The 25749-nt window shown below is 41.5% G+C and overlaps 2 protein-coding genes across 2 annotated transcripts; one reads left to right on the forward strand and one right to left on the reverse strand.

Annotated features, from left to right (window-relative positions):
- Window positions 1–2727: 2727 nt before the first annotated feature.
- LOC124136766 (glyoxylate reductase/hydroxypyruvate reductase-like) lies at window positions 2728–8614 on the forward strand. Its single transcript, XM_046502785.2, has 3 exons — window positions 2728–2972; window positions 7042–7212; window positions 7785–8614. The coding sequence occupies exons 1-3, from the start codon at window positions 2747–2749 to the stop codon at window positions 8384–8386; spliced, it is 999 nt and encodes a 332-aa protein (XP_046358741.2). The 5' UTR covers window positions 2728–2746; the 3' UTR covers window positions 8387–8614.
- Window positions 8615–16346: 7732 nt separating this feature from the next.
- On the reverse strand, window positions 16347–19983 carry LOC124129568 (multimerin-2-like). The gene is made up of 3 exons (XM_046493007.2): window positions 19802–19983; window positions 19264–19368; window positions 16347–16780 (listed from the first exon to the last, which is right to left on the reverse strand). The coding sequence occupies exons 1-3, from the start codon at window positions 19968–19970 to the stop codon at window positions 16383–16385; spliced, it is 672 nt and encodes a 223-aa protein (XP_046348963.2). The 5' UTR covers window positions 19971–19983; the 3' UTR covers window positions 16347–16382.
- Window positions 19984–25749: the final 5766 nt, after the last annotated feature.

Below are 25749 nucleotides of genomic sequence, written 5' to 3' on the forward strand. Positions count from 1 at the left end.
ATCAGTGATGATTTTAACATTTTGTGTACGTGAAACATCCCTGAATGTGTGTCCGAAAATGCTTTCATCTCATGTAGTAATCGCCATGAGTATTTTCTGAACTTAGTTTAATGATACAATCATGTCAAATTGTGGCCAGTGATCATGATGTGTACAGCGGATGCACAGAGGAAAATGTATGAGAGTCCGTGAATGACTGAGTGAAAACGTGTGCTGGCTACTCAGAAACAAAACACATATGGAAAATAAGTAAGTTAAGACGTAAAGTCTCACGATCAGTATGTCAGCAAAAGTGTGCATGATGTTTGGTCGACTCTTATAGTATTAAGAGATTCAGGTGTCGTTTGAAGGGATCAAGGTGAGGTGAGGTGAGGTGAGGTGAAATGGGGTTTAACGTCGCGTCCAAGATTATTGCACTTATATAGCGACGTGCATGCACGTGTGTGTGTGTGTGGCTGCTTGTACTAGTCTGGACTGATGCCGATTTATAGTGCTAGCTCACTGAGATACCATGCCGCAGTTTAACATGAATACCCCACTCAGACACAGTATACTGACTCCGAGCCGACCAGTCCTTGTTTTAGCCCCTTAATGCCGAGCGCAGACAGGGTAACAACAAGTACGATCTTTTAACGTCTTTTGGTATGACGCGGCCGGGGATCGAACCCCGGACCTTCCGCTCTCCGGTTGGACGCTCTACCACTAGACCACGGAGGCGGTTCGAAGGGATCAAGGATATATGATGTATAAATTTAATCTTGTTTAGGTGCTCTGTGTAGACTTTCTTACCAAATTAACCATCCTTCCCACCGCAGCAGGATGTACACGTCCATATAGCTGTTGATCATTGCTGGCTTGTTACGCCGATATGTACAATCAACAAGAGGAATGATGGGTTATCGCTGAGTTTAATGTTTCACGCTGCCATACACATATCAAGAACCAATGTAACACGGGACTTGTGTTGATAATATACTTGTAAGTAACCAAATGGTATATACTACACTGTAAGGAAACGTCCCGTGAAGATTCCGGGTTAGAACTGGTCTTCATCAAACCATGCTTGTCGTAAGAGGCGACTAACGGGATCGGGTGGTCAGGCTGGCTGACTTGGTTGATGCATGCCATCGTATCCCAAGTGCGTACATCGATGCTGATGATGTCAATCCCTGGATTGTCTGGTCCAGATCCGATTATTCACAGACCGCCGCAATATAGCTGGAATATTGCTGAGTGCGGCGTTAAACAACAAACAAACAAACATTTGTAAACTATCTAATGTCCCTATTTGTAACGCATAGTGTTTTCATAAAACCAATCCGATACAATTGGTATCAGGATGCAATAAATATGCAAATGAGCTCTTTATAAGATTTTAAACTACTCTATTAGCTGTAAAGATAAACCTCGATGAGATGTCTGTATGATCAATAAACGCTCCCCCAGCGGTCCAAATAATGTCTGCAAATAATAATGAAGGAGAGAATAACTAAAGTATTTATACGCTGTCTCTAAAGGTACGTAGGAAGTTGACATTACTTACCATATCAATGTCACCACTGTTTTGCCTTTCGCAGTCCGACCGCCTCCGTGGTCTAGTGGTAGAGCCTCTGCCCGGAGAGCAGCAGGTCGGGGGTTTACAGACGTTTAAAAGACGGTACTTGTTGTTACCCTGCCTGTCGCACGGCATTAAGGGGCTAAAACAAAGACTGGTCGGCTCGGAGTCAGAACACTGTCTGAGTGGGGTATTCATGTTAAAATGCGGTATGGTATCTCAGTGGGCTATCACTATAAAATCGGCATTAGGTTAGATGTTTGGTTATATATGTCATCCATGTTCGTAACCATCACGTTTTGTTTCTTTTGTTTTTTTGTTGTTGAACGCCGCACTCAGCCAAATTCCAGCTATGTGACGTCGGTCTGTAAATAATCGTGTCTGGACCAGACAATCCCGTGATTCGTTTTGTTTCCATAATTTGTTCATGTTTTATTAATATGTTGCATATGACGTGTCATGTTAGGTTACCTCGTGGATATATCTAGATAGACTTGGTCCTCAGGAACCCCATGATCGTCGTAATTCATAAGGTAGTCACGTGGTTATTTTATTGATCACACGTTGCGTCGGACACACACATACATACATGTACATACACACGCAGATACACACACACACACACACGCACGCACGCACGCACACAGAAACACACACACACACACACACACAAACATACATACATAGGTTTCCGTTCATCCTAACCTGGGGCGGTCGGGTAGCCTAGTGGTTAAAGCGTTCTCTCGTCACGCCTAAGACCCGGGTTCGATTCCCGACATGGGTACAATGTGTGAAGCCCATTTCTGGTGTCCCCCGCCGTGATATTGCTGGAATATTGCTAAAAGCGGCGTAAAACCATATTCACTCACTCACTCACTCATCCTAACCTCCTATACATGGTGTATTCAAAACATGATGTGTAATATATGTAAGCTCAATGAGCAACTTGAATATATATTTGTTCCGTGATCTGTTTGGAAGATTCTGTATGATTTTCTTTGAATCGTATGTTATTTGTAGATTGCAGTTACACCATGTTAATACGACATAATCTTTTTAAACAAACATCGGCCAATGTTTAAACGCAGGAGGTGTAACACGAGGCGTATTCAAAGCCACCACTGTAAGTCCCTCCATATAGCGCTTGTGAACGAGGGACATACACGAGTTACCCCCCTTCCTCAGTTTCCAATGTCTGCTATCATGAGTGGAAGTCCTCGTCCCGTTGTCTTCATTGCTAGAGGAGTACCACCCTCGGGCGCAGCCCGCCTGAAGGAGGTGTGTGACGTCATAGAGTGGGAGGGGCCGGGGCGTATCCCACAGGACACGTTTGTTGAGAGGGTGGGGCAGTGTAAGCCTAACGCCGTGTTGATTCACCCCCCAGATCGAGTTGATCGTCGATTGTTGGACTCTGCAGGTAGGTCACAGAAAACAGCACAGGTGATAATATCACATCATGATTTAAGCATCGTCTTCAGTTAAATATCTTACCCCCACCCAGGCCATTTGGACAGCAAGAACAATCTCCTCGGTTAATAATAATGTTAGGGAAATAGAATTTGTTGCTTGCGTCGATTTTAACAAGTGTAATCAGTTTTCTTCAGATGCAGGTCGAGAAGGGGTTATGTTGTACCAGGTGAGTTCCTGTACACGGTATTCTGTCTGTACACGTATCAGCTGACGGACAGAAAAACCCCGTAACTAGGTTAGCTGCAGAGATAGCCTGATATGCAAACCCACACACGACCTTCTCCCGCCCTCGTGATCGAAGAATGTTGTTAGATGTTCTCCGCCGATTAACGTAATGAATAAGAATTGAAACATTTAAACTGTAAGTTGAATATTTACAGAAAATGTGAACAAAAATATTTAAAAAATACATATTTTATCGATTACATAAACAAAAAGTAAAGTTTTGTCTTACAACAAAGCATGTGTTTTATATCGCGAACGTCCCGACATTTGCTTGAACCTGAGGCCATTCTCTTACCAGATATTGTGCATACACATTCCCTTGTCGTGATGTGAATTGAAAGTAGAAAGTGAGTTAAATCACAAGGCCTCATTGTTACGTCAGTGAATGCTACTTATCTCCGTTATCATTCATGCAATCAGCAACAGTCAAACTGTAATAGAGACTTGACCAGACAAACCAGTGATGGACCCAAACCCCCCAAGACGGCGGGGTGCAACGATGCACTATCAGCCAGGTCACGCATTGTTATCGGCTGATTATCAGTCGTCTCCTCTCACGACAAACAGGGGATTATAGAGACACTGTCAGGGGCGCAACGAGGTTTTGTTTGTTTGTTTGTTTGTTGTTTGACGCCGCACTCAGCAATATTCTGGCAATATGACGGCGGTTTGTAAATAATCATGTCTGGACCAGACAATCCAGTCATGGATATCATGAGCATCGATCCACGCAATTGGGATCGATTACATACATCAACTAAGTCAGCGAGCCTGACCACCCGATCCCATTAGTCGCCTTTTACGACAAGAATAGTCGCCTTTTACGGCAACCATCGGTTTGAGGACATGCCCCCAACCCCAACCCCCAGAAATGTTTCAAAATGAGATGCTGTTAAATTGTGCTACTTCCTGCAATGTGGGACCGTTTTTGTAAGATTCTGTTACAAATATTGGTAATTTATATTATATTTTTCATTGGTAATATATATATATATATATATATATATATATATATATATATGTGTGTGTGTGTGTGTGTGTGTGTGTGTGTGTGTGTGTGTGTTTTTCATTCAAGAAACAGCTATGATGACATATAGAATTTAAATTATAATATTCAAACGAATCGATAATATTTCTTTTATGTGTTTTTACATGTTCATTCGTAGTATGTGATGGTTATATTTTTTTCATATTTTTAACGCGAGCCTACCTATCCTTATAATGCTCAGTTTAGGATATTACAGTTCAGAATATCATATTATGATACAAAAGTAACTAGCAGTCTACTAATCGGCTATCAGTTTGTCATACATCCGCATGGGGGTGTCATGATAATCTAAAAGGGCCTTTCCATCTTCGTTGACCGTCTACCTCGGGCCGCGGGTCAACAAAGGGACATAACTCTCACAACTTGATAAACCATCTACCACTAAGATCCTAAAGTGCGCAAAAATTCCGATTTTCAAGTCAGACAATAAATATCATGTTCGCCGTGTACAGTTTGAGTTAATACCTTACTTCCTAGATGGTAAATTGGGCTTTACTTTTTTTATAACAATAAGCGCCTTTGTTCAGGTGTAAGCAATGCCTTTTCTGCTACCATGGTAGAAACTATACAATTATAGTACTGTCGGAAATGCTAGACAAAAAGTTTTTTTGCCCGTTAAAACAAGATAGAATGTTTCACAGACAGTTGAGTAACAACCGATCTATGTAGTGTTTCAGTCACAAGGAGTCGAATCGACAATTTTACAAGAGATACTGTCACACCAACCATGATTAGTCTGAAGGCGACCATGCAGGAATATCTGACATCTTGCAAAGTCGACCATCTGAATCAAATGTTCAACTCATGGAGAAAATTCGCATTGAGAGAGACCCCAGTAAAGTACATGAAATATGTCCTGGCGGCACCACACGGTCACGTTGTCGGTTAGCCGTTGTAAGCCCTGTCACGTACGCCAGACATTGTAAACCCAAGCCTATGTGACTTAACTGGTCTGACAAGGGTTTGTGGCAAGACATAACAAAAAAATTAAACTCATACATGTCAAATTAAAGAGTTGATCAACGAAGCCTCTGCTGGAATCACACCAAAGGTGTGGCGAATGACTGAAGATCATGTTCTCAAAATAGAACGTCAGTACCGACAACGTGACGGCGTGAACAGCCTTGTTGCACCAATTATAATTCGCGTTGGTGACAGAACAAATTCAGAAATCATTACAAACAACAAAATTATTACGTCTTGATTCGAAAACCCCAATCTTCCAATACTCATCCCGTTTTATAGCTTTTAATTGTTCCATCATTTTCCAAGCAATTATAAAGCAGTACATATCTTAATTGCTACCCCGGTCAGAGCACATCTCAATAAAGTCCAATAACCGCAATATTTGAGACCACCCCCAACTCAGGTGAATTTGCACCTGTGAGAATGCACAGCCGGTGTGAGGTTATCACCTCGGGACAGGTGTCAGGTAATTAATGCAGGCAGTAGGCAGTTTTATACATGCATGACAACACACGAATATTTTCTCAGTTAATCATCATTTCACCAGTAAAAGAACCTTTTCAGGCTAATCACAATGTCAGATAGGGTAGGCTAGATGAGCTAGATTTGCGTTATTTAAATATATGCTACTTTCACAGTCCTCTGATTCGTGTTTGTAAAATGAAGCCAGAAAATCACTTTTCTAGCATTTCCGACAGTACACTTGTTATGCTAATGGCATGATTAACAATGGATCTGTTGCACGGATCACTAATCATACAGTTGTACTATCATAACAGACTGCATACAATTCAATTGACGCCGGGACCCGTGGAGATCCAGGGTCGAATAGGTCTTCAGCAACCCAATCGGCATGCTTGTCGTAAAAGGCGACTAACGGGATTGGGTGGTCAGGCTCGCTTACTTGGTTCATGCATGTCATCGTATCCCAACTGCATGGATCGATGCTCATCGTGTCAATCACTGGTTTGTCTGGTCCAGACTCGATTATTTACAGACCACTGTCACATAGCTGGAATATTGCTGAGTGTGGCGTTAAACAACCGTGTGGTCATATTACGCTTGCCTATAAACAATATATCCGCAATTTACACTAGACACAAGATCGAAATACTATGTAGCTTTCTTTTAAAACAGCACATGGTGTATTACCTGTGTTCAATATCACAAGGTTCTGTTGAGGACAGTTCGGCAGCTTTCTAGGGCGCCGGTCCCGCCACACACCGAAGCACATTTAGCACACAGGATGTCTTCTTGGACAAGTGCCCCGTGGAGATCAGCGTTACAACACGGGCTTCAGCAACTCATGTTTGTCAACAGGCGACAATCAGGATCGGGTTGTCAAGCTCGCTGACTTGGTTGATGCATGTCATCGTATCTCAATCGCGTGGATCGATACAGTCACTGGATTGTCTGGTCCAGACTCGATTATTTACATACCACTGTCATATTGTAGCTGAGTGTGGCGTTAAACAATAAACAAACAAAATCTTAGGCAAGTGACTTTGTTTGATATATGCCTCTGTTAACCAGCAGTACAATTGGCTACAGGGCAGGTTGAGAGGATGTTGTGGCTGTTAACCTTCTAGCGCCGGACAAGGAAGCTTGGCTTGTATATTCCCAGGGAGCTGAGAAGGAAATTCGATATTATTATTATCATTATTCTGTACATGGTGTATATACTATCAATATCACGGGCTTCAGCACAGTTGTCATGGAGACGACACATGGCGTATGTATCAGGGGGCACTGTACAGTGTTACTGTGTGTGTTTCAGGTCCGCAGCTGAAGGTGGTAGGCACGATGTCCGTGGGTCTTGATCACGTTGATCTGGAGGAGTGCCGGCGTCGTGGCGTGGCTGTTGGCTACACCCCCAACGTCCTTACGTCGGCGGTGGCGGAACACGCAGTCGGCCTCGTCCTGGGTGCTGCCAGAAAGTACAAACCAGGTTTGTCATAGTCCCATCACATTTCAGTTCCTTGCAAGATTGTGAGAAAAGTCCGACATAAAACGATTTGCGTTATGGTGTATATTATCACACCAATTAAATCAGACAAAGAACTTATTCCAAGGAGTCTAGGTAGGTATACAATTTAAAGGTATATTTAAAAAAAAGAAGATACATTCAGTTTGTCTCTTCTCTTGACTATTTAACTCCACATCATGCAAGACCCATGACGATTGGGTAGAATAGGTCTTCAGCAACCCAAGCATGCAGTAAAAGGCGACAATGCTTGTCGTAAAGGGCGACTAACGGGATCGGGTGGTCAGGCTCGCTTTCTTGGTTGATGCATGTCATCTTCTCCCATTTGCGATGCTCATGGTGTCAATCACTGGATTGTCTGACTCGATTATTTACAGACCGCCGACATATAGCTGGAATGTTGCTTAGTGCGGCGTAAAAGACCAAACAAACACATCATGCAAGTACGTTTCTGTAGGATTTGGTGGTTAACTTATTTCAAGGCCTCGCTTGAGTTACGACATGACTGACGATTGTTGTTATAATAACTCTTGCAGGAATGAGGGCTATACATAGCAGCGTGTGGGGGACGCGCTGGGACAACGCCCTCTGGATGGCTGGGAAGGAGATCGGGGGTTCTGTCGTGGGAATAGTTGGGCTTGGCAGAATTGGACTCGCTGTGGCAAAGCGGCTGAAGTCATTTGACCCTGCCCGTATCATCTACTGTGGAAGCGGTCCAAAGAATGATGCCAAGCAGGTTGCTGCCGAGTTCGTACCATTTGACGAGCTCCTCAAACACGCAGATTTCGTTATTGCAACTTGCTCTATCAACGAGGGAAATAAAGGTCTTTTCAACAAGGGCGTTTTTGACAAGATGAAGACATCATCCATACTTGTGAACGTTTCTCGCGGGGTCTTAGTAAACCAGGAGGACCTCCACGAGGCGCTGACCAATGGGGTCATTGGTGGTGCTGCCCTTGACGTCACTTCCCCCGAGCCACTTCCGGCGGACCACCCCCTGCTGAGTCTTGATAACTGCCTTGTGATTCCCCATCTGGGCAGCGCTACAGACACCACAAGAAACCGGATGTGTAATCTCACTGTCAGCAATATCCTAGCTGGTTTGAAAGGAGAAACACTTCCGTCATCGGCGTTATAAGAAGAGTTGAGTACCGCAGTCTCATCACCACATGGCGCCCTCTATATTCAGTGGTCAATACGTTTAATAAACACCGAAGAATCATATGACATTATTGGTGACACCAAAGATCAGTGACTATCGTAAACGTACCAGCATATTGTAAATACAGATAGGATGGACGTGTTGAGAACAAGCCTAAAGAAACGCCTTAACTGTAATTTGGAATAAAACGACAACAGTAAAATAGAATGGCCTTTGTTGTATTTCCCAATACTCTGATCATCGTTCCATACAGTGTTATCATTCACGTATGCAATGGTGCAGTATCTGTGTGGTTCGTTACTAGGATACCACCTCCGTGGTCTAGTGGTTGAGCGTCCGCCCGGAGAGCGGAAGGTCCGGGGTTCGTTCCCTGGCCGCGACATACCAAAGGACGTTAAAAGATGGTACTTGTTGTTACCCTGTCTGGCGCTCGGCATTAAGGGGCTACAACACGGACTGGTATACTGTGTCTCAGTGGGATATTCATGTTAAACTGCGACATGGTATCTCAGTGAGCTAGCACTATAAATCGGCATCAGTCCGGTCCAGCACACACACACACACACACACACACACACACACACACACACTTGCATGCACATCGGTATATGTCTTGAATGCGGTTAAACCCCATTTACACCTCATTGCACCTTCTATCCCCAAATTTCACATTCAGTTTTTAACGAGGATGTCCAGAATGCCACAAAAATCTCTGAGTTTACTTCAGGTGACCTATTCTTTCATTTTCAACAGATAATCCTGAAACTCTGAAAATAGGGATGTGACTATATGTAGAGTCCTCATGTTTAGTAACCACATTTTCAACCAATAAAAATGCGCTTCCGGTTTAATTGCTTCACGATAGGTAAATTCACTTTCAGTGTACATTTTAGACGTAGATATGAAAAAAGGGATGTTGAAATGGGTATCTGTAAAAACTGCCAATTAGGAGAAATTGAGGATGAATTTCATGTTTTATTGGTATGAGATAAGTATGAACATCTTAGAGAAAAGTATATTCTGATGTTTAACAATAGGCACAAAAACAAGATGCTAATGATCAGTCTTATAAAATCCAAGAACTCTGCTGTTAACGTTTATTAGCTGTATTGTTGAAACATATATATTCTGTCAGATGTTTCTTATATATCATGTATATCACGTGACTAAACAAATGAAACTGAAAATGTCAAGTGTACAATGGGCCATGTGGCCTTAAATACCGAACAGAATATCTATAGAAAAAAAACATGTCTAATAAAAGTGAGAGTGAGTATGGTTTTACGCCGCTTTAAGCGATAATCAAGCAATATCACGGCGGGGGACACCAAATGGGCTTCACACATTGTACCCATGTCGGGAATCGAACCCGGGTCTTCGGCGTGACGAGCGAACGCTTTAACCACTAGGCTACCCGACCGCCCCGTCTAATGAAAGACAACTTTAAACAGAACATTACTCATTACACGGTACTTACGTGCAATTCCAGTTTAATGACCATGATCCTCCATTTCACATGAGTAATGAGTCAATGGTTATGTCTGGTTGAAAACACGAGTAGAGTATCTGCCTGGAAAGCTGAAAGTGGGTGATTCGATCGTCTTGTGCGTTACACCAAAAGACGTCAAAAGATTGTACTTGTTACACAGCCTGGCGCTTGGCATTAGGGGATAAAACATGGACTGGTCGGCTCGGAGTCAGTATATTGTGTCTGAATTGGGTATCCGTGATAAACTGCGGCATAGTGTCTCAGTGGCTAGCACCATAACACTGGCATTAATCTGGACTTACACACGCGCGCACACACACCACGCCACGCCACACCACGCCACAACACGCCACGACCTCTAGCCCCTTTCGCACAGTATTGGGGAGCTTAGCGTCTCATGTTAACATGCAACGTGTCATTGACGAGTAGAAAATCAAAACAGTTCCTCTTGTGATATGATACAGCTTCCATCATTTCACCTCGGCACAAATTGACGCATCAGTGACCAAAATGGTGTCCGATGCAAGTCCCTATTTACGCTCGTACCATAGCTTGCCGCGATGTTTGCAGGTGAACAACTGACTTGCCGTTGCCCGTGGGGCACGATGCACTCACCGTATATGGAAATGGTTTTGTCACTTTCAGTTCAGATATTGTGACTGTAATGTGATTGTAAGGGACATTCAGACTCGTGCACTTGCACAACGTTAGCCACACAGCAGCATGTTTGTGTTTACAAGGCTGAATATTCTGTATATTTTCCTAAGCATAATGCTCATAATATTGCGATTCCAGTATTACTTTGCAAATGTCCACGACGCATGTTATGTCTGCATATCACAATGAAATGTGTAGAATCTTAAGCTGAGGGCTATGACACTGACGGTCAATATGAATGCCTATGTCAAATGTGATTTTTATTTTATAATATTAAAGTGTGGGAAATGACATTGTGCCCATATATTTGAAAATGAATTTGAATAGGAACGTTATTATTTATATTACTGTTGCATCTGGATATGTATTTCTGAAATAGACAAATTGGAATGTTGTAATACGTGTGTGTGTTTCGTGTCCTCAAGATCAATGTGTGTGATATGGAATGTGACCACACAAAACTGTAATGAGCTTGTGAATATAGATGTGTTGATTACAATATATTTCTCATTTGGATGGCACTTCCATCACCTAAAGTACCTACAACTACAACTATAAAGCTATTTCTTTGTTGTATACCAGATGTGAAGCCAGGATCTTTTCAATTTGACTTATTGATAATATACATTATTTGCTAGATGTCCCCGAAGTCTGAACACAGTCTATATCACCTGGTATCAAGCTTTCCATAAGGTTTGAAATGCAATCACTGTTAGTCACTTGAGGTGTGTCATTGTTTGCAGAGGCACAGGAACGTTATTATGACCATTGTTGATTCTACACTTCCCTGCCCCGCACGTATCACACCTGATATATTGTATGGAGTGGGATGGTGTCTGTGACGTGTGTATGTGACCATGTGCCACCACAGCAAAGTTGCCGTGAGATAAGTTCGTCTGTAGTTCATAAGTAAATGAAACTAATAATTCTTTTTCAGAACTCATGGTTGTTTCCTTCGTTACAACAATCGAGGAAAACAACCGATCTAATCTGTTCGGTCCATGCTCCAGATTCCACCTCTCACCAAATCACCTATCAATGAATTATATATTTCATATATTTATTACTTAAGTGATTATTTCATTCACTGTGAGTCCCGTGACCTTATCATGGTTTACTTAGCTTTGCCGTTGAACAAGTTTGTGTGACTATTCACCTGATGGAACATGACAGTGTAGTTGTATCATCAGTAGTTGTTTTGTTGTTTCCAACTCAAATCCCATCTTACAAATCACAACGCATATATTTACCAAAAACATTTATTATCCATGTTGTTTTACATAAGCATGTTTACAATACGTTTTCCAGTAATTCATAGAAGGCACACGTGCAACAAAATTTCACATAACCGAACTTTCACATTTAACGAAATGCAGATGTAATTGTAGGCGAAGTGCCAACATGATAAACGCTAACGCCCCAACCAGGCCTTAAACGTATTGATACCTTCCTTATAATAGGTAGTATCTTGTATAAAAAAGTTTATAAACAGATAACAAAAGGTTATTAAATATGATCGAGCGTGTGTGTGTGTGTGTGCGTGTGTGCGTGTGCGTGTGTGTGTGCGTGTGTATGTGTGTTTGTGTGTGTGCGTGCGTCCTACCGATCTCGTGGTACAGATCTAACAATTTCGGGCAATTGGAAAACATGAATTATTAAAAGCGAAAGGCAACCTGCATTATAATTGTTTACGACTGGAAAGGGTTTTGTGTTATTCTGGTGATTTTCCAATTACAGGTATATTTTCATGTATACAATCAGCTATGAACACGTGGACATGTTCAGCTACAACTACTACATGGTACCACCTGTACGAACACCACGTACAGCTGCGCACTCCCATAATATCAGATTTTATAGATGCGCGTGGTACAAGTGCAGCGTAAATAGAAAAGACACAGAACCACTCTCCTGACATTTACATACCGTGACAGCATGATAATGACAAATGTTGATTGATTTCATTTCCATTATGAAGCATATTTACCAGACCTTTCATATTTTCGCAATTCTTTAAATTCAAACCGTTTTGGTACATCGTTATTCTGAACGAAATGATACAACAAAAACGTTTGTTTGCTGAAATATTAAGAAATATTTGTAAATTAAATGGGACCGACAAACCCTTTTCACAATCAAAATACATACCTTGTAACGGGAGACGTAATTCAAAGTTAACATAGTTTTTATTAGTTTCAACGAAATCAGTAATTGCACTGGATTTTCTGGTTCATTGATCACTCGTTTGTCTGGTTTGTTTACAGACCCCGTCGCATGGCAGGAGTACTGCTGTTCGGCGTCAGGCAATAAATACTTACTTAATTATGCAAATTGTGTGAATGGCAGGTGTTATCGGTAGGGCAGGACAGGACATTGCTACCATCTTCGTGGTTATTCCCTTGCATTGGCGTTTTATATTGTTTAACACGCACTTATAAATATTCAAGCTATATAGCGGCGATCTGTAAATAATCAGGTTTGGACCTGACAATCAAAAATGATTGACAGAAAGATCATCGATTTACCCATTTGGGATACAATGACTGCATCAACGACGTCAGCGAGTCTGACCTCCCGTTCCTGTTAGTTGCCACTTACGACAAACCTGGGTCAATTTCTAAAATTGATGTCCACGGATGTTTTATGAAATGAACATCGACAAGTAGATAAGGATGAAATACACATAATGTACTATCAAGCTCAGAAAGTCAGAAAGGTCTGGGATGAAACTTGTAATAAAGAGAAAACAAACTGTTTAGTAAATGATTTATGAATGTTCACAGCAAAGATCGCCATATATGGGTTCAGTGTGCGATCTGACCGATTGGGTTTAACGCCGAATTGTACAGTATTTCAGGTTTGTGTGGGAGGAAATCACAGAGTGCCACCTGTCTTAGGAGTGCATGAGGAGGGCTGAGTGCACTACATCATCGCTTGCCTAAGCTGCTGTCAGCCTGCTTCTCCGCACCACCATGTCGGAGTGGGTCAAAATACAACACAAACACAAAGTCCTTTTGCCAGTAGTAACTCGACAACGCCCTATATCGCATATTCATTAAGCAGAAAAAAGTATCCAACTGCAGGTGAAATACCGCATTCAGTAACTAAAACTGAGGTAATATCTTTTCATGCTGGACGACTCATTCTCCGGTAGAGGAGCAACGAACGCACTCTTTTGTTTTGATGGAATATAAGCCGCAAGTATAATCCCACTATTCATTATTTTAGTTAAAGGATGTACCTTACCCATCGTCTTCAAATTTGGTAGACCAATGGTGATATTTAGTTGCCAGTCAAATGTTTCGAGCACAAGGACTTTCACATTGAATATATATGCTGTACTAATCTGATCAAGATGCATGGACGCACAGCTCTTAATAGGGAACTGTATTCAGTAATTTCACTCCATGCACTGTTGCGTTGGGTATCGCTTCTTTTCGTGCAAATCCAAGGGTATTTGATAAGTCCCCAACACGCTTTATAGAATGTTTTTCACAGTTTAAAGCCTCTATTCCATATAACTCATTAAGTGTAATACTAGCTTTTTCATCATTGAGTGTGCATACACTTTGATATCCCTCAGATATGGCATGACGTTCTTCAGCAACTGACAAACATAGTAAGTCGGTTTTCGTGTTTCGTGTATACTATCAGATTAGACGTATCCTTGCAGAAATAAGTGCACATTACTACATTACTACAGGATCAAGCATGAAATGCATCAAATAATCCTTATAATCAGCGGGTATATGAACGTATTTACGGTGAATTTGCTATTTCTTCAAAAACAGATTGGCGTCAGTGTTAACCATGGCCTAGGTATTCCATACAGTGGCACACGCTCTGTTAAAGAAGTCAGCCATGATTTACTCAAAAGGGACATACTTCAACAGGACTTTGCGCTCTGGATTCAAGAGTGGATATAAGACATTAAGAACTTTAAGGGTCGTGTTGCTTTCACTGTCCGAAAGATTGAGCAACGACAAGAACCTGAAAATGCATAGAAAAAAACATCGTATATAAATCAGAGGTATTTGCTCATCCTGGTATTGACTGACTTAATGACTCAATCAGAAGTTATGTATTGGCTCCCGTTGGAGCCCAGGCAGAAACACATACAAATATCATTGGTGTAGGTACAGCATTTGATGCACAAAAGCGGTTTGCTGCAAACGTAGAATTTGCTATTTCGTCGCCTGTTGATCTACCTCCGACTATCAAGCTATATCCAGATGTACTACAGTATAGTGGTTCTAAAGTTTGTTCTTTGTTTTTTTAAATAGGTCCGTATATGTCACCAAGTAACATGGAACTTCAGACTGGACAAGTGGCAGGTTAAAATAATAAAACTGTAATTGCTACTGATAAACAAACACTTGGTATCGATTAAGATCATAACACCACCCTAACAACGCAGCAAAGCACATATGAAACAGGAATAGTCAAACCACAGTCCTCCACTCTAATTGAACCGTGTTCAGTAATTCAGCCAAACACAGCAGTAACATCTCAACCACGTTCAGTAACATTGAACAACCTCCACATATTGTAACCTAAAACCAGCAACATTTCGATGAAAAACCTTGACATTTAGTAGGTGGAGTCACAACAGGTTTACTCATGATTTGGACTTAGACTTCATATTTAGCAGTTCCATACAACATCACTTCAATTGCTACAATAACTGCCCATAAGTTTGTACTTTGCCAAGTAGCAGTTTTAACTTATAAAATTCAAGAGCCAGGGTACAATACGTCCTAATATATATACCAAGTGCAGATGCAGCATTTCCTGCATGCTCTCCTAGAGCGTCTCCTAATTGCTTTGAATGCTTTTATATATACTGTTTTACATACATTATCCTTATTACTTGCTTAAGGCGTTGGAGCAGAACTACTATAACCTGTAGCACTACCAGTTAAAGCAAGAACCAAGGAACCAAAGTCTACTGAAATCATCCTCTGCCTGTGTTAGTTTCCTTTGCTGATGTTTCCATCTTTGTTATCTTATTACTTTTGTTGTTTTTACATGTACATATGTATATATGCTCTCTGCACCCTAGCATTCATTGACTTGATGGAGTAAGCAAAAACTCCGAAACCTTGGTTTCCTCATAATAAAGAAGTTGACATCCATAAATTCTCTCTCTTATGCCCGAAGTTGGTCTAAAACAAGATCATCGACCCGGTTACCTGTGTAATGTCATGTGGAATCGTAAGCATGCAGAAGAAGATCATAAATATAGATCACTTAGGACATAAGTATCTGTAACCCAGGTCGTAAAGGCAAGTGCTATTAAAGTGTTCAATATGGTGTCAAGATATTCCTGAAAGTGACAAGTGCTAACTGAGTTCACCCTAAGCTGACATTACGGAAAAAAATATATTCAGTCATTGTATAAATGTAAGTTGTTTGCTCTTATGATTGACAGGTATATCGATGTGCGGTTGGTTGGTTGGTTTGTTTGGTGTTTAACGCCGCACTCGGGATCGATGACATGCACCAACCAAGTCAGCGAGCCAGACCATCCGATCCCGTTAGTCGCCTTTTACGACAAGCATAGTCACCTTTTACGACAAGCATAGTCACCTTTTACGACAAGCACGGGTTGCCGAAGACCGTCTCGGGTCTATCGATGTGAGGAGTTAAGCATAACAGACCAGACAATCAAGTGACACGACAGTGCAGTTACTGATTCTGTTGAAGCTAATAAATAAATAACTCAGTGGAAATTGGATTCGTGACCATTATAAAAACAAACTCTTGTGAAGTCAGCTTGTCAGTGCAGCTTTATTAAGATCTCAACATAAGAATTTCAAATTCACATTATTGCTGATGAATCAAGGTTCCACCGTAACTTGAGTGTTGATGTCCGTAGATGGTGGTTGTGTAGCCACCGGCTTCGAACCACACTTTCTCTTCTCGCCTGACGTGTACAACGTAGGAGAAACTCGAAGGTGAAGCATCATTGGAGCCAGTGTTGACTAATTGTCTTCCTTCTTTGATTAGTCTCACGTTTACAGTTTTTTTATTATACGGTAGTATGCTGGCCCAGAACAGGTAGGTGCCTGACTTTGGCGCTTCAAACACACCGGTGGATTTGTGATACCCTCCTCCGTTATTTAAGGTTACTGTGTCGAACCTGTAGATTTGATTTCCATAGACAGTATAAGTTCTCGATCTGCTGCACGTTACCTCAAAAGACACATCGTTCCTCACCATTCCTGAAATAATGGAAGACAACAGATTTGTTATAGAAGGTATACCATTTTATTGTGTCTTTTACGCCCCGTGGAATACGTTCTGGCCGATAATCGTGTGTATTGGAACACATTTTATGTTGAAAATATCAATATTAATATGTGCCACCCAAACTCACCAACCAACACCACACATCTCCGTGCAGCATATACAAAACACAGTTTGTTTGAATTGCATGGATATAACGTCCAAAGTTAACAATCTGGCAATCGGCTGACGGGAAAGCTCTGCCGTAAATCAAGCTGGTATATAGCAGATTATATAATCCAGCGCACATGTAGTAAACAGAGAAAAACTTTGTGCACAGTTCAGAACGACAGTTCTAAAAGGAACAATCAGACGCGTTCACAACACAAAGACCATTCAGTCGCTTAGGCTTTGCTGACAATGGGAGTCAGGAAGTATCATGTACAACAAGTCTTCCAATAATGCGCACCTATTTTATCCGAAGCTGTAGTCAATCTATTGGTGTCCAATACCCACGGCTTTGGGAGAGGTTAAGACCGATAACTTTCATAAATTCATAAAACGGAGCAGTTTGCTCTTTCCGTAAATAAAATATGTTTTAAATCAACCAATAGCAGCCTACATTCCAAAACCATTCAGCTTAAGGAAAACTCAGGTATTCGTTTCATTGTCATTTTGTCAGCAGCTCATATGTTTTCAAATATGACGGTTTTGAGTATGGTAAATATGTATGCTTAAGAAGTAGAACGTTGCTAACAGTCAAAACAACAGTGTTTCCTGTAGTCACTTGTGTCTGCAAGATTTGGCCTGCCTATACTTTTTGCTTACCTTTGTTTATTTAATTTAGACAAGGCAAAAGGTTGAGCATCCCTGGAAATAATTCATACTGAATTATCGCCATTCGCAACTGTAAATTTCGTGATGAAAAGCCCCAAAATGGTGTTCGTCGAAATGATAGGACAGTACAGTCGCAACTGTGGATATTTAACGTAATTGTCTTGCGTTGTTGAAGCATTATCTGTGACGGTTATCAGAGGTGCAAAGATGACGTATCATTGATATGCATTCGACAGGCAAGAGCGCAAGTCGTCAATTAAGGTATCATTATACCGTAATCAGCAGACTGGCGCGAAATCACGGGCAAACCAATTGTGTTCAGGATCTCCCACGACCAGAAGACCTCGCATGAAGTCAAGGCGTGAGGATATGACCCTGCTTCGACTTTTACGTCGTCAACAATGGTTACCAATAGAGGGGTATCAAGAAGAACATTAAGGAATCTACTGAAATCGACGAGAATGAAGTTCAGGTAGGTAATCAAGCTACCTTCTTTCTCTTCATTGGAGAATTCGTTTAGCATGGTGTTTGGTCCGGAAAGCTTGGAATCTGAGGACTTGGCGAGTCCGTTGGTCCGTTGAGAGCAGGGTTCCTGCCTCATGTCACGGCGAGCCGATTGAGGGTTTGGAGGTATAACATATGGCCTACACATATACACCATGGAACATAATGACCTACGACCCCGTATGGTGGAGGTTCGGTAATTGTTTGTCACCATCCAAGGAAACCTTAATGGTGATCGGTACTTTCATAACGTCCTGTAACCAGTTGTTGTGCCGCATGTCGACAACCAGCCACTCGCCACACGACCTGTGTACATGGACAATGCTAGGCCTCATCGTTCCCGGACAGTAACAGCTTTTCATCAGAATGACTCTGTGGCGACACTGCCATGACCTGCCATGATTCCCGACCTGAACCCGCTGGACATCTTGGGTCTTCGAGTACATGCACTGTACGCACCGTTACAGACTCTGGCCACATTGGAGTCAGCTCTTTCTCGAGAATGGCTGCAGTAGCCCATTCAGCAAATCAGATGACTTACTGGAGGAATGAGACGAAGGCTGGAAGCTGTCATCCGGGCATGTTGTGTAAATTTTGATCATAGCCCTTGAAGTATGTCCATTGAAACACGCATGCCGAGTTTCAGCTTGATCAACGTCCACAAGGGACATTTGTAAAACCCAGAATGGTTACTGGCCAAACTAGGGATAGTGATAACAGGGCTCAGCTGAAACTGTGGTCGAACATAAAAAACCTATGAACATTACGGAATATGCATAAATGTTTACACACGCAAATCTATCTTGCAACTCAAACATTTCCTTATTAGATTCATATTCCCTTGCATGTTGTAACACTTACCTTTCGTTCCCGTTTGAAACGTTTTAACACTTGTAATCAATACGGACAGATGGAAACTATAAACAATGAAATGTACCAAATTCTTATTTCACATTTCATAAACGTTTTGATATAATTTGAACAGAGATTCGATTTGTAAATACGAAGTTTGTACATGTGTGAATTATGTCTGTTTTCACATGTCATTTTGTTGTACTTTGAAAATTGTTTGCAAATCCTTTGAGATAGTTTACACTAATATCCATGAGTCTATAGTAAACAGATTACCAACACTTACCGGTGTTGCGGCGTTGATTTGAGGCCAAAAGCTGACGTTCCACAGCCTCGAGTCTGGCGTTCATGGATTCTCCGCTTCCCTGCTTGTCTTGGCTGGAACCTTGTGCTAAGGTAAAGCGAGAGCGGAAATAAGGAACACATAGGCTTTCTTGATTTATTCTGTGTGCATACAGCCGGTAATTTTGTTTATAATGCCCTGCTAAATGTAATAAAATCCCCAACATCTGCACAGTTATTATGTTTGTGTGTACAGTGAGAAACTGTTGATTTTGAAATGTGCCGTAAAAGAATCTCGGCTCTCTTTTCAGAAGAAAAAATATCTCAGCCCCTAAAATGAAGAAAAAACAACATAACTCTATCCCAACCCCTAATTTGAAATGGCCCGACCCTTAGTGAGTCTTTTGAATCGGTCAGTCTCACGATTCGGTTTTTGCATTGATGCATAATATACAGATACTATCAGTTATCAGTTCCAGGTCTCTTACTGGAGGTTTGGAAACGGTTTCATGTTAAAAACTTGTACGATTGTGAACACTCACTTATCCTTCCCATTGTTCTTTCGTGGAGTGCTGTAGTGAATGCCTGACGTTCCGTGGTCTTCATTCGGAGGTTCAAGGATTTCAGTATGCTTGATTTGTCTAACCCAGATCCTGCAGAGAGAGCTAGTGACATCAGAGCGAATATGCAACAAATAATGGCCTTCTCCATGATGTCAGTATGTACAGACAGTCTGCGTCTAGGGCTCATTTATAGTCTCCGGGTACTTTGTATTTGCACACGTGTTGCAAGGGTGTGATATATTCAAAAGCATGAAACACCCACAAAGGAAAATTGAACATCGATTTTGTAATGCGTCCGAGTCCAAATAGGTGATATTGCGCATGTTGTGAACTCCAGATGACACACACTCTAGATTAATGCAAAATGAACTTGTATGCGTTGGAGTGCATGAGTAAAACAACGATAGATGTTTTTGTCGTAATTTGAAGAAACTGCAGTCTAACTGAGACTAAAACATGTACAGACAATGATGGAATATTACTGATGATCAATGATTTTTATGTTTGCCATCAAATCAAACTAACGGTGGCAATGGCATAATACTCGTCGTTTGTTATTCTATACGTTACCAAATACTAAAGGTTTTATTTGTGGCATACTGATTTGATAAGATGGGCTTGGAGTATTGTGAACCATTATTGACTTGACAAGTGATGTTTGACAAACACGTTGTATGTCAATTTGGCTACTGTAGCACCTTGTCTAACTCCATTGTTTACAGTTGGAGTGAGTGAGTTGGGTTTTACACTCTGCTAGCCATATACCAGTAATATAACAACGGGTACAAGAGGCTTGGACTTCACACATTCTACCCATTTGGGGAATAGAACCCGGGCCAGTGGCGTGAAGAGCTAACACTTTAAACATTAGCCAATCCTCTACCCCTTAAAATTTGACATCGTTGTTTGCATGGGTCTAACTGAAACAGGTTTCAGGTTACACATATCACAATTGTCTTCAGCGCACGAATGAAAACATTATTTCACCAGTTGTATATTTCCAAATCAGCATCTCCAAACATCAACACCACGGAAAATCTACAACTAAGATAACAAAAGCAAATTAGGAGATAAACAGCGTGTGGGGAGCGCGATGAGACAACACCGTCTGGGTGGCTGGGAAGGAGATCGGGAGTCGTAGGAATAGTTGGGCTTGGCAGAATTGCACCCGGAAGTGGAAGCGGCTAAAGTCATTTGGTTATCCCGTATCATCCACTGTGGGAGTGGACAAAAAGATGACGCCAGCCTGGATGGTGCCTTTTGACGAGCTCCTCAAACACGCAGATTTTGTAATTCCAACTTGCTCTATTAACAAGGGAAATCAAAGTCTTTTCAACAAGGGCGGTTTTGACAAGATGAAGACATCAGCCATATTTGTGAACGTTTCTCGCGGGGTCTTAGTAAACCACGAAGCGCTGACCACTGGGGTCATTGGTGGTGCTGCCCTTGACGTCACTTCTCCCGATCCACTTCCGGCGGACCACCCCCTGCTGAGTCTTGATAACTGCCTTGTGATTCCCCATCTGGGCAGCGCTACAGACACCACAAGAAACCGTGTAATCTCACTGTCAGCAATATCATAGCTGGTTTGAAAGGAGAAACACTTCCGTCATCGGCGTTATAAGAAGAGTTGAGTACCGCAGTCTCATCACCACATGACACCCTCTATATAAAAACAATACAATTCCAAGCAACAATTTAGCAGTAGTAGTGACACTGAAGCTCAGTGACTACAATAAACGTAACAGCATATTGTAAATATAGATAACTATTTACATAGACACTAAGGGACAGTTCATGAAAACCCATAAAGAAGTGATTTTACAATATTTTGGGAAAAATATATCTGACAAATTAAATGACCTTTGTTGCTTTTCACAGTAATCCGATCACCCTTCCATACATGGTACGGATATAGCTCACTCTGCTCTGAGCTATGCAATAGTTGGATTTCCGGGTGGTTCGTCAGTAATAGATGCCATGCCGCTTTGCAGAGCAACTTCTTCGTATGGAATCTCGCCTTCTCGCGGGTTGGACTTCTTAAAAACATAATACAAATATGGTGAACGTGGGAAAACGGTATGTGAACAAAACTGTTGACTCGTATTTGATGTATTACTTTTCATTAAACTGATGGCAACTTGTAAATCACAAAGAATGAGTGTTGGTCTAAATGGTAAGATGTCGACCTCCGTTTGATAACGTCTATAAAAAAAGTCACAGGTTGTTTTCCATAAAGCTTCTATAAAAAGGTATATTCATTATAACAGTGTTGAGCCGAGGCATGGTTGGTGTGTATTGTGACAGTGAGCTGATCACATAAACTTCTAATCGATATCATCTACAGATTGTTTGAGCTAGATTAAAGTGATGCTCCTTAATCACTTAAACACTTAATACTGCAGTTAAAGATAAAAGTTATGATTAAAACCTGACCCGCAAAATTCATTGTGTTACATACCACTAGGTAAGCTCTGAGCTCGACTCTTCAGTCATCTAAGCAGAACACAAGATTTAACAAATTCGACCTTGTGTGCATTTGCTACCGATTTAATTTTGCTCTTGCTCGAGTTGGATTACAAGGGTTAATATTGACACTGGGAGACACAACAAAATTAAAAAATCTGAAAGGTTAAGTATTTATTGTAACCTAAACAATGTCGAAGATCTGTATCATTTCACCTTTATATGCCCTTCCTCGGGAGACATTCAAACGCAATACAAACTAAATGAATATAAAACTACACTCGTCCCAGCAATGTATTCGCCATAGGGCAACAACAAATTGAAATCTGTTATATTACATTTTAAGTTGGCATTCAACAGCGGAAAAGTACTTCAATGAAACATGTGAATCTATTAATAAACTGATTCAACACTCTAGAGTACACACTTCATGATCATGTATTTGGGCCTATGGACTTTCATACAATAAACGTTTGAATTTGAATCTTCTGCGATAACGATTCGTAATCGTTTTCAACAAACGAGGGATGTTTTTTCCAACTAGATATCAGTTCAATTTAATGCCTTGAACAATAAAACGGGGGCTATAATTTGTTGTGATACATTTTGTCGTCTTGAGCTGATGTAACAAACTATTTCAACATCATGAACTCGGAAAGGTATATAACAAAATAGCCTCAGGCAGAGTGGCCAGCTTGTTTGGAGCCAGATATATATTTGAGCAGACTCATTTCTTGTCTTGAAATTGAACCAATGAGTGTGCATGATTCTTATTGTTCGTTGTTTGTGTTTTCCATGTTTTTAATGGAAAATAACAAGTTTAATTTGTTTTAAGAAAATGTCAATTTTACTAAATCGATGAGAGAACGTAGATATTTATTAAATATTAATATATATATAATACTCAAAGCCATTAAAACGCAATTCAATGTTCAGATGGGAGCATTTTATGACAGTGAAAGAAAACTAAATGAAACTAACAATAATGACAAACATAACCATCACATGAAATGATAGCAATGGAAAAGACGGGGTCGTCGAGGATCAGTAGCGGGCATGTTTGTTGTTTAATGCCGCACACAGCAATACCTAAGCTATATGACGGCGGTCTGTAAATAATCGAGGCTAGACCAGACAATCCAGTGATTGAAATCATGAGCATCGATCCACGCGGGTATGTCCACATTGTGCTCTGACACATGCCTGTAGTAGCCGAGGCATGGACTGAAACAGACGCCTCAGGAAACGTTCTACCACTGTCCGAGGTGATTGCTGTTGAACTTGAACCCTCCATTTAAGTGAGTGAGTGAGTATGGCTTTACGCCATTTGTAGCAATATTCCAGCAATATCACAACGGGGGACACCAGAAATAGGCTTCACACATTGTACCAATTTCGGGAATCGAACCTGGGTCTTCGGCGTGACGAGCGACCGCTTTAACCACTAGGCAACCCGACCGCCCCCTCCATCTAAGCTCGTCACACAAGTGCTCAATTCGATTCATGTCAAATAACATGGCAGGCCAGTTCATCATGGAAATTGTGAGCGATAGTGCTGGACGAAGGATAATCTTCACATAACCTCGATCATCGAGGTTGTCTTGGATACCCAACAACTGTGACTGGAAACGAGCATTGGTGGCAACCCATACCAGTACAGCGCCTCCTCCAAAGCGATACCTTTCCAAAACACCTTTGTCAGCGAAGCGTTGTCCTCTACGTCGGTAGATACGGCGACGTCCATCAGGATAACTGATCTTGTAACGGTATTCGTTAGAAAAGAAATTTTCCCATGGTGCATTCTGCATTCCCCCCATGAGCTGCAGGATCTTCCCTTGATAAGGTCGACGGCACCGTATGCCAAACGCAGCCAGGCTCCTTCTGATTGTTTGGGTGCTGATGCGGCGTTGACGGGTCCCAAAAGTCCTCCTAGCTGTGTTCTCACAGGTGCTGCAACAGGTCTCGGACGATCAGCAGCTGTCCATCTTGTGTTGAAACGATGCTACAGTCGAGTTATCGTGGATGGATGAACGTTAAATCACTTGAGTTGCCCCTTCTTCCAACATTCCGATCGCTTGGTTCTTGCTGGCTTGGTCGTGTCTTGGCATATTGAACACGTGACCGATGACCATTTTCGCGTATGCTTTTAAAGGACCTGGGGTCTGGCTTTTCACGTGTAGCATGTCGCCAGCAACAGTGGTTGTTTTTCTGTGCAGTATTAACAGTTGCGTTTTTCACTTTCAGACTCATTGCTCCAAGATGGTCTGAGGCTCGAACCCGAACTGTCAAAGGGGGACACACATCCCTCAGAGCACTATCATGATGTTTAAAAAGGTTTTGGACAATTTCTCTTTTCACAAGTGCCTTCATCAAAACAATTGCGTTTTCAATGGCTTTGAGTACTTCTTAAAAACTAATTACTATCACAAGTTATTATCAGTAGTGTTCGTCTTGATGTGGAAGATTACTTAAAGCCAAAGATTGAAATTCATTCAGGGTTGAACATTCCCAGCATTCACACAATTGCTGTGCTGGCTAATAAAGACAGTTAAAACGAAACTTACATTAACATACTGCTGTATTTCCTAACAGTCACGTTCATGTGACGGGTGTGATAACTGTCGTACCTATCAGTATGGTACATTATGTCAGTGACAATGGTAACTACAGCATGAACGTCTTCATTCATAACCACGTCTCAGCCTGATGAAGGAGTAAGCATATACTCCGATACGTTGTGTTCCTCACAATAAAGAAGCTGGCATCCGTATATTCTCTTCCTCACGTCTCAGCCGTTAAACACAAGACCACATGAAACAAAATCATCCTCGACTGACTTGCAATAAGCGTCAGACTATTTCATCAACTAAGCGTTATAACCGTGACACAGGCGGATCAGAACAAGCCATATCTGCCACATAAACCTAGTTTCATAAAAGGTTTTGGAAGACATACAACCGTTTAATCGTTTTATGCACGTGAAGCATAAAACGCTTGTAAATATGAAACAATATACGCCTTTGAGATAATTAATATCTTTTGATCAGGAAATATGTTTCTCAGTCCGCTGACTTATTTGATCATGAATCGTTTGCTGGTGTGCTCAGTTATTGACACAGAGCGCCCATCTCATGACATCACGTCACAATGGTTAATCCGACAATCCACATGAAGCAGACATTACAATGCGAAGTGAAGCGAAAAAAATAATGGCAATCTTTCATTACACTTTTACATGTAGTATTCCAGGCAGAACATTTATCATCAGCCCACCATCATGTAGTACAACTACACCCCCCCCTAGAAGGTTTGAGACATCCCGATCAGTACCATTGAATGTGTATACACATGGTGGGCGACGTGGAACATCAGTCTCCCCGACAGTGATACAAGTCAAACTGCAGCAACGCTCTGTTTGCAACACGTGTAAAGCCTGGTATTGTCTCATGAATTTAAGATTT

Source organism: Haliotis rufescens, unplaced genomic scaffold (assembly GCF_023055435.1).
Source record: "Haliotis rufescens isolate VD_foot unplaced genomic scaffold, xgHalRufe1.0.p SCAF_31, whole genome shotgun sequence".
NCBI lineage: Eukaryota > Metazoa > Mollusca > Gastropoda > Lepetellida > Haliotidae > Haliotis > Haliotis rufescens.

Bases quoted from the DNA above. Each gene is read 5' to 3' on its own strand.
- LOC124136766 (XM_046502785.2), top strand. From the start codon at position 2,747: ATGTCTGCTATCATGAGTGGAAGTCCTCGTCCCGTTGTCTTCATTGCT. The intron at 2,973-7,041 runs GTAGGTCACAGA...TGTGTGTTTCAG, and splicing joins TCGATTGTTGGACTCTGCAG to GTCCGCAGCTGAAGGTGGTA. The intron at 7,213-7,784 runs GTTTGTCATAGT...TAACTCTTGCAG, and splicing joins TGCCAGAAAGTACAAACCAG to GAATGAGGGCTATACATAGC.
- LOC124129568 (XM_046493007.2), bottom strand. From the start codon at position 19,970: ATGGAGAAGGCCATTATTTGTTGCATATTCGCTCTGATGTCACTAGCT. The intron at 19,369-19,801 runs GTGAGTGTTCAC...GCTTTACCTTAG, and splicing joins AAGAACAATGGGAAGGATAA to CACAAGGTTCCAGCCAAGAC. The intron at 16,781-19,263 runs GTAAGTGTTGGT...CCATTATTTCAG, and splicing joins AAATCAACGCCGCAACACCG to GAATGGTGAGGAACGATGTG.